This window comes from Neophocaena asiaeorientalis, unplaced genomic scaffold, assembly GCF_003031525.2.
Source record: "Neophocaena asiaeorientalis asiaeorientalis breed wild unplaced genomic scaffold, Neophocaena_asiaeorientalis_V1.1 scaffold540, whole genome shotgun sequence".
In the NCBI taxonomy this organism is placed as follows: domain Eukaryota; kingdom Metazoa; phylum Chordata; class Mammalia; order Artiodactyla; family Phocoenidae; genus Neophocaena; species Neophocaena asiaeorientalis.
This window is the reverse complement of record NW_020172141.1, coordinates 5,333,111-5,340,575: the sequence shown is the minus strand read 5'-3', so window position 1 is coordinate 5,340,575 and position 7,465 is coordinate 5,333,111. Positions and strand designations below refer to the sequence as shown.

The 7,465-nt window shown below is 61.1% G+C and overlaps 1 protein-coding gene across 1 annotated transcript in view; it reads left to right on the top strand.

The window, feature by feature from the left end:
- The first annotated feature begins 576 nt into the window (after positions 1-576).
- Positions 577-7,465, top strand: part of DRG2 (developmentally regulated GTP binding protein 2) — a 13,930-nt gene continuing 7,041 nt past the window's right edge. Inside the window, exons 1-4 of the mRNA XM_024752811.1 lie at positions 577-735; positions 4,057-4,217; positions 5,748-5,837; positions 6,401-6,461. Coding sequence (XP_024608579.1) covers positions 672-735; positions 4,057-4,217; positions 5,748-5,837; positions 6,401-6,461 — 376 coding nt within the window. The 5' untranslated portion in view covers positions 577-671. The remainder of the gene's footprint in view (positions 736-4,056; positions 4,218-5,747; positions 5,838-6,400; positions 6,462-7,465) is intronic.

Sequence of the window (7,465 nt, the reverse complement as noted above, 5' to 3'; positions counted from 1 at the left end):
ATATTTAACATCTCTTAATCTAGAACAATCCTTTCCCCACCGCCAGCCCCTCCACCTACATCATTGACAATTTTGAAGACAGGCCACTTGTCCCATAAAATGTACCACTTTCTAGATTTGTCTGATGTTTCCTCGGGTCTAAATTCAGACAGTATATTTTGGCAAGAATTCCGCATAACAGATGCTGTCTATACCGCGTCCTATCAGGAGGCATCTGTTGGCAGGGTACTAAGGCTAGGTTGGGGACCCATATTTAACCTCGATACAAAATAAGCCACCAGACTTTCAGCTCAGCGCCTTTTCTTTACACCAGCAAAGTCGGCTGCGCTGGGACCCGCAGTGCGGAGTCCACCGCGGGACGGTCCCTTTGGGTCTCCCAAGCCCCGCTCCTGCACATCTTCACCTGGCCTCGCCCCCGCCGGCCTGGCCACGCCCCGGCCCGGCCCATCCCCCACCCCTCTCCAGCCCCGCCGGCCTAGCGGGCGGAACCAATAGCATCTGGCACTGCGCTCGACGTCGCCCGCCCGGAGTCTGAATCCCGGTGCTCCGGGCGCACGCGGACGCCGTTCTCGGTGGGCTTCCGGCGCACGCTGATCTGCAGCCGCCGACGGGCCGGAGTTCGCGGAGCCGCTGCAGTCTGTGTCGCCTGTGCGCCTGGTTCAGCCACCGCCATGGGGATCCTGGAGAAGATCTCCGAGATCGAGAAGGAGATCGCCCGCACGCAGAAGAACAAGGGTGAGGGCCGGCCCGGCGGGGCGTCTGCGGCGGGCGGGGGGGGCTGCCGGAGCCGGAGGAGCCGGGCGGGATCCCAAGGGTGCGGATCAGGGCCCGACCAGGGGGCCGAGTAGAGAACCCCAGCATACGGAGTAAGCATCCGACCCGGAGAGGCGGGGTCGGGGTGCGAAGCCGGGTCTCCTGGCGGTCGGGCCTGGTGGATTGGCGCTCTGCTCCTTTGTGGGCGGAAGTCCAGGAGGAGACCCCCCCACACACACACAGGTACAGCCTCGCCAGCTGCCCGGAGCCCCTCGGTGGGGTGGAGGCAGTCAGGACTTGAGTCTGGCGGACCTGGATTTGGACCCCGGCTCCACCTCGTACCTGCTGTGAAAGCTCGGGAAGTCACCTCACCTCTTGGAGCCTCAGTGTCCCCCTCTGCAAATGAGGGTAATAACCCCGTGCGCCCTCTTAGCTCACAACTAAGTTAAACCGGATTCTGTTTGCAAAGCACTGGACGCATGTGAGCATCCGGTATTAAAGTGAATCCCGCAGCATAGGTAGCACTTGCTGAAGCCTCAGATCTGGGCACAGACTGTAAGGGCTGCGGGAGCTCAGAGGAGAGGAGCAGTGAGGAGCGGAGACCGGTGACACCCAAAAAGGCTTCCAGGAGGAGGTGGGACTTGAGCTGGTTGCGGGGGTGGATTCCAGGAGAGGGGCACTGCTGAGGCAAAAACACGGGAGCTGAGGTGAGCGCGGCGTGTTCATGGGAGAGTGAGGAGAGTCTAGATGAGAAGGAGGGTCTGGAGTAGTGGGAGATGCGGTTGGCTGTGGTGGGCGAGGCCCAGTGCCTGACCAGCCCTGCCGTGGGATTGCAGGAGCAGGAAGCAAGCCGGTGGTTGGTCTCAGTGTCTGTCGTCCCTTGGCTGTGAAGTTGGAGGGCTTCCTTCACTCTCATTCTGTTAAATACTCGCGGAACCCTTACTAGGTGCCAGGCACTGTGGTTAAAGTAGTGAACAGCTGGCACGTCCTTGCCCGCATGGAGCTGACCTTTCAGTGGACCATCTGTAAACTGGTAGCTGAGTACACAAGATAATTTCAGCCAATAATAGACGCTGTGGAGACAAACTAGGGTGATGTAGCAAGCGTGTCGGGGTAAGGGCTGGGGCTACTAAGGTGGGATGATCAGAGAAGACCACCATGAGGTGGGGACATTTGAGCCGAGACCAGAATGAGAAGAAGGAACCAGCCGTGCAAGGACCTGGGGGGAGACTGTTCCCGGCAGATGAAACAGCTGGTGCAGAGCACCTGAGGCAGGAATGAACTTGGCTTGTTGAAGGAGCTGAAGGTCTGGGGCTGGAGTGCAGGATGGGAGAGGAGTGGGCCAGTCGTGTAGGCCTTGTAGGTCATGCGAAAGAGTCCAGGTTGTGTTCTAAGGGCAGTGGAAGCTAGTGGAGGGTGTTTAAACAGCAGAGACTTCTGTTTTAAAAGTTCCCCCTGGCTGCCCTGCAGAGTGTCATCCGTGGGGCTCAAGGAAAGTAGCAGGGAGGCTTGAGATGCTGCCGCTTTGGCAGTGGTCCAGGAGGGGATGTAAAGGTGATTAAGGGATCAAGACCTAGTCCTTCCCTTCAGAGATGCTCAGAGTCTCATGCGCCGGGGTGACAGAAAGGACCACGTGAACCTGACTTGCTGAGCCTGTCCTTGACCACTTCTAACTGCCCTCAATTCACTCATTCAGTTGCCAAAACACTTCCTGAGCACCACACCGGAAGCTGGGGATCCTGCCCTTCTGGAGGGAGGGAAGCAAAGAAACAAAATTCAGTCGTCCCTCGGTATGCGGGAGGGGGGCATTGGTTCCGGGACCCACCGCAGACCCCACGATCTTAGAATGCCGCATCCGATAGCCAGCCCTCCATGTCCACGGTTCTGCATCCACAGATTCAGTCAACCGCAGACCACGTAGCACTGTGATATCGCTGAAAACAATTCCCGTATAAGTGGACCCGTGCAGTTCAAACCCGTGTTATTCCAGGGTCGGCTCTAGTTTCAAATGGTGCTGAGAAGCCATGAAGACAAATGGGACCAGCGAGGGGCCTGGCAGGGGTGGGGGTTACTGCAGACAGTCATAATAACCGACTTGTATTGAGAGCTTGCCATGTGCTGGTCATCGTTCCCAGAGCTTGCTTTAATTACAGAAATCTGCAGAAGTAGTTATCGCTGCTAACATCTCTATTTTGCAGACTAAGAAACCGACGCACGAGGAGGTTAAGTAACTTTTCCAAAGTAAAATGGCCCGTAATTTCAGGATGGAATTCCAACACAGGCTCTTAAGCTCTGCGTGACATTGCCTCTGCATGACTGGGCAGGGGAGACCTCTTTGAAGAGGTGACATTGAGCTGAGAAGGAGCCAGCCTTGGGAAGATGAGGTTGAAATGGGGTAGCAAGTGCAAAGGTCCTGAGGCAAGAATGGGCGGCTGGACTGTGCCAATGAGAGGGAAAGTGGTGGAGACGGGAAGTGGCCAGGCCGGTCACCTGACCACAGCAACATGACACATAGCTGAGGTCCTGTACCTGCCCTCTGCCGCCCTGCAGTGCAGCTCCCCATCAGTAGTGTAACTTACGTACATGAGAATTTGGAAAAAATCGATATCAAGGAGGAGAAAAAGGAAAGTAAATTATAATTAAAATAGGGTTTATTTCAATAAGTGAATGTAGGGGCACAGCCAAGATACAGTGGAGTTACAAGGAGGCGGTGAGGTGTTTGCAGCGCTGGACATGTGGCAGCCACAGTGCAGATGATAACAGGTGTGTCGTGTGGGTGACTCGCGTCCCCTACACGAGGCCTCCCTGTTGGCAGCCTGGGGTCCCAAGCAGGCAGGCCTGTCTGGGTAAAGTTTCAAACAAAACATGCCATACTCTTCCCTCAACATACACAGTAGTTCCACTCCTGGGAATGTCAGTGTCTGTTAACGCTGTAAAAATGCCCTGTGAGGCTCTGGGCACCAGATCCTAATCCAGGCTCCCTCTGCGGCCCTGTGACACAGGACAGTTCTTGGCTCTGCTGGTCTTACACCGTCTAGAGCTGCGGGCTTCCCCAGCTCCTGCCTGATAAGTGCCCGTGAAGACTTCACCATCACTTCACCATCGCGGCAAAACGCCCTCCAGGATGCCCCCAGGAGTGGTGCCGCCCTGGCTGAGAACCACTGACATTGGGTCGTGTCTGTCTGTCGGTTGCTGTCTGGCTCTGAGGGTCCCGGCCAGCATTCGGTTGTGTGTATTTGGTTGCGTACGGGACCCTCCCAACCCACCTGGGACACTCACCTTCCATCTTGTGTTGTCTTTTAGCCACCGAGTATCACCTGGGCCTGCTGAAAGCAAAACTCGCCAAGTATCGGGCCCAGCTCCTGGAACCCTCCAAATCGTCCTCATCCAAAGGCGAGGGCTTCGATGTCATGAAGTCGGGCGACGCCCGCGTGGCGCTGATCGGCTTCCCCTCTGTGGGTAAGGTCAGTGACGGGCACCGCAGGCCTCGGGGAGGAAGGTGGCTGGTCTCCGCTCTGCCGCGGCCGCACCCCCTCCCTCCTCTCTGAGCCGGCTCCAGGGCGCAGGAGGCCCAGCCTCCCCGGGCCCGGCGGGGACTCTGCAGCAGGAGTGGCCCCGCCGGCCTCTGCCTTGTCCCCAAGCACAGACGCTCACTGGGCGTGCAGCTCGTGCCAGGCACGTTCTGCCCCTGCCCACTCAGGCCCGAGCTCACGGAGCAGAGGGGACGGACAGGCACGTGGAGCGGGGCGGCTGCCCTGTGAGCAGGTGTGTGAGCAGAGCCCCGAGGAGGGGACCTTGAGGCGGAGGCTGTCGGGGAGCGAGGGTGGCGGGGTGCCTTGATCTGACCGGGTGTGACCCCTGGGCGGCCGGCGAGCACGGCCAGGCTTTGACTCCTAGGGTGTCGCCGTGGATTCGCTCGTTTTAGCCTTTTCTTTCGACCTTACTTTCCAGCCTGCAAGGCCTTCTCTCCCGGGTGAGAAGCCCAGGCTGGGAGGAGCCACTCTAGTGACCGAGAGCTGTGCCCTTGGGGTCTGGGCCCTGTTGGGAATCTGGGCTCTCTAAGCACAGGAGGGCGCGGGCCGCCCTCCTGCAGGGGCCAGACAGGTTCGGGGGTGTCCCCCAGGTTGGCCTCTGGCAACCACGGCTCTCAGGGCCGCCCGGCTGGCCACACCTGTCTACCCCACCAGGTTTTTACGTTTCCTCAAGTTTCCAAGAGGCCCCCTGGGCAGAGACTTTGTGACCTGAGGCCTGTGATCTCTCACGAGCCCTGTTTGGGTTCCAGGGCCTGAGGGCGTGTGAGCGAGCTGCGCCCCAGCTCCCTGCTGACTAGGGTGGGGGCGCCGGCCCGGGCCGGGCTGGCCTCGTGGCACTGCCCGCGGCTGTGCTGGCCTCTGGGCCACAGCGTCCATCACTGTGGTCGCTGCGCCCCCCCCGCCTTGTCACCTCCTTCACAAGGTCGGGACCGGATCGAGGTCCCGGGTCCCCAGCAGAAGCAGGACCGAAGGCAGGGTCTCTCAGTCCCGGCCGGGTGTGGCCCCACTCCCGCCGTGGGCCGGCCGTGAGGTCCCATCTGGATCCTTCCGCGCTCCCCTACCTCCCTCCCTTGCAGCCCTGCGCCACCAGCCGGAGCTCTCAGGCAGGAGGGTCCCTGCCTCCTTGCCCTCCTGGGAGCAGCAGCTGTGTGCTGTGGAACTGACACCTACTCCAAGTTTTCTGGGCCTAGGATGGTCTGGAGGTTCCATGGAGCTGGGGATGGGCCCCAGTGTAGCAGGGAAACCCCCTTAGGAACCAGGTCCCTGTGTCCACCCGAGGCAGGCCTGAGGCCTCAGGCACAGGGTGGCCCTGTGGTGTTGAACCCCCCAGGCAGGGCCAGAGGTGACTTTTCCAGCTGTTGTCATCACAGCCCAGCCGGGGGGATGGGGGTCTCCCCGCGTCGCACCTGGGCTCCTGGAGGCGGGGCAGGACCCCCGCTGCAACGAGCTGCTTTCTCCCAGTCCACCTTCCTCAGCCTGATCACCTCCACGGCCAGTGAGGCTGCGTCCTATGAATTTACAACCCTGACCTGCATCCCTGGGGTCATTGAAGTAAGTCAGGGCTTGCCGGATCCCAGGAGGGAGGGTGTGTGTGTGTGTGTGTGTGTGTGTGTGTGTGTGTGTGTGTCTCATGTGCCGGGGGAGGCTCTGGGCTGAGCTGCTCTGCCCTCAAGCACGGACACCGCTGGGGGCTGGGGCTGCCGGGACCCCAGAGACGCCTGGCCCGTCCTGCAATCCTGGCTGGTTCCGAGAGTCTGCCAGCATGCACAGCTCTCCCCGGTGCCCCTCTGTGACCCGCTGCCCTGTACCGCCCTGGCTCGGGTCACCCATGGCTGGCTGGCTGGCTCCTGTTCCCTGAGAAGCTTTGGAGCCTTGGGCAACTGGGGTTCTGTGGCCTTGGGCCTCCCACCGTGAGGTGGTTTCCTTGTGAAGAGCTGTTACCACCAGCAGTGGCTGCTGGGGGCTTATAAAGACCCCCGCCCTCCAGGCGGCCCCTCGGCTCACGGGACATGGTCCGCGCCAGGCTGGCTGGGGTGGGGCCGCGGCTCACACTTGGCCCGGGAGGCCCCTTCACAGCCCGCCGGCCCCGCCTTACCTCCTTTCCTGCATCCTAGTACAAAGGCGCCAACATCCAGCTCCTGGACCTTCCTGGGATCATCGAAGGCGCAGCACAAGGTGGGAGGGGGAGCAGGTGGTGGGGGCGGGGTGGAGCCCAGGCCCCCCCGTGGGCGCCTGTGGACGGTTGACGGGAGGGTTGGGCTCACAGCCCCTCCCCGGGCCCAGTGCTCTGTTCCCGAGGGACTCTGGCCTCAGAGCTGAGGGGACTGAGGCCCAGGAGGTGGGTGACTTGCCCAGGGTCGCACGGCTCACCAGGCAGCTTTGGTTCCCACGTCCAGTGTGTGGTGGACCCCGCCAGGGATGGGCGCACGGCAGTGGAGCCCTAGCCCCGGAGCCCTGTTCTCTGAGATGGGACACGCCCTCGGCTTTGGTGGCAGGTGGCTGCCCGCTGGGGTCGTCCCTCCCTTGCCAGGTGCCAGCTCCGTGCGGACCGTTGGCTCGCTTAATCCTCTGACACCCCCGTGACTGAGCGAGTGTCGTCATTTCCTTCTCACGGCCGGGAGGAGCGTGGGGACGGACGGCTGAGCGTCTGCCCTAAACGACCGTGCACCTGTGCAGTGCGGGACTGGAGTTGGAGCCTCCTCCTGGGGGTCCCATGCCCACCGCCCTCATCAGGGCGAGGTCCTGCCTACTTGGATTGGCGTGGGGAGCAATGGTGGTCCCCCAGGAACCTGCCATCCCAGCCAGCAGGAGGAGGCCTGGCCCCCACGGGGGAGGCTCACCCGCTGTAGTCAGGAGGCCCTTGGAGACCACCGGGTCCTCTGCTGTGACCCCAGTCCCCAAGTGGCTGTGTGACCTTGGCCTGGTGCCTGCCTTCTCTGGCTGTCCGATGGCAGGGTCTGACCTTGGTGACGGCTCCACAGCCCCTCCCTGTGCCTTCTGCTGCTTCCTCTCCGTAACCCTCGTTCTGAGAGGGGCAGACTCGTCACATCCTGGAACCACGTAGCTTTGTGGTCTTGGGCAAGTGGTTGAGTGTTTCTAAGCCAGGCCTCGGTTTTCTCGTGTCTGGACCGGGTAGATAACAGCGACTGCCCAGCGTGGCTCTGCAGGCTGAGTGAGCA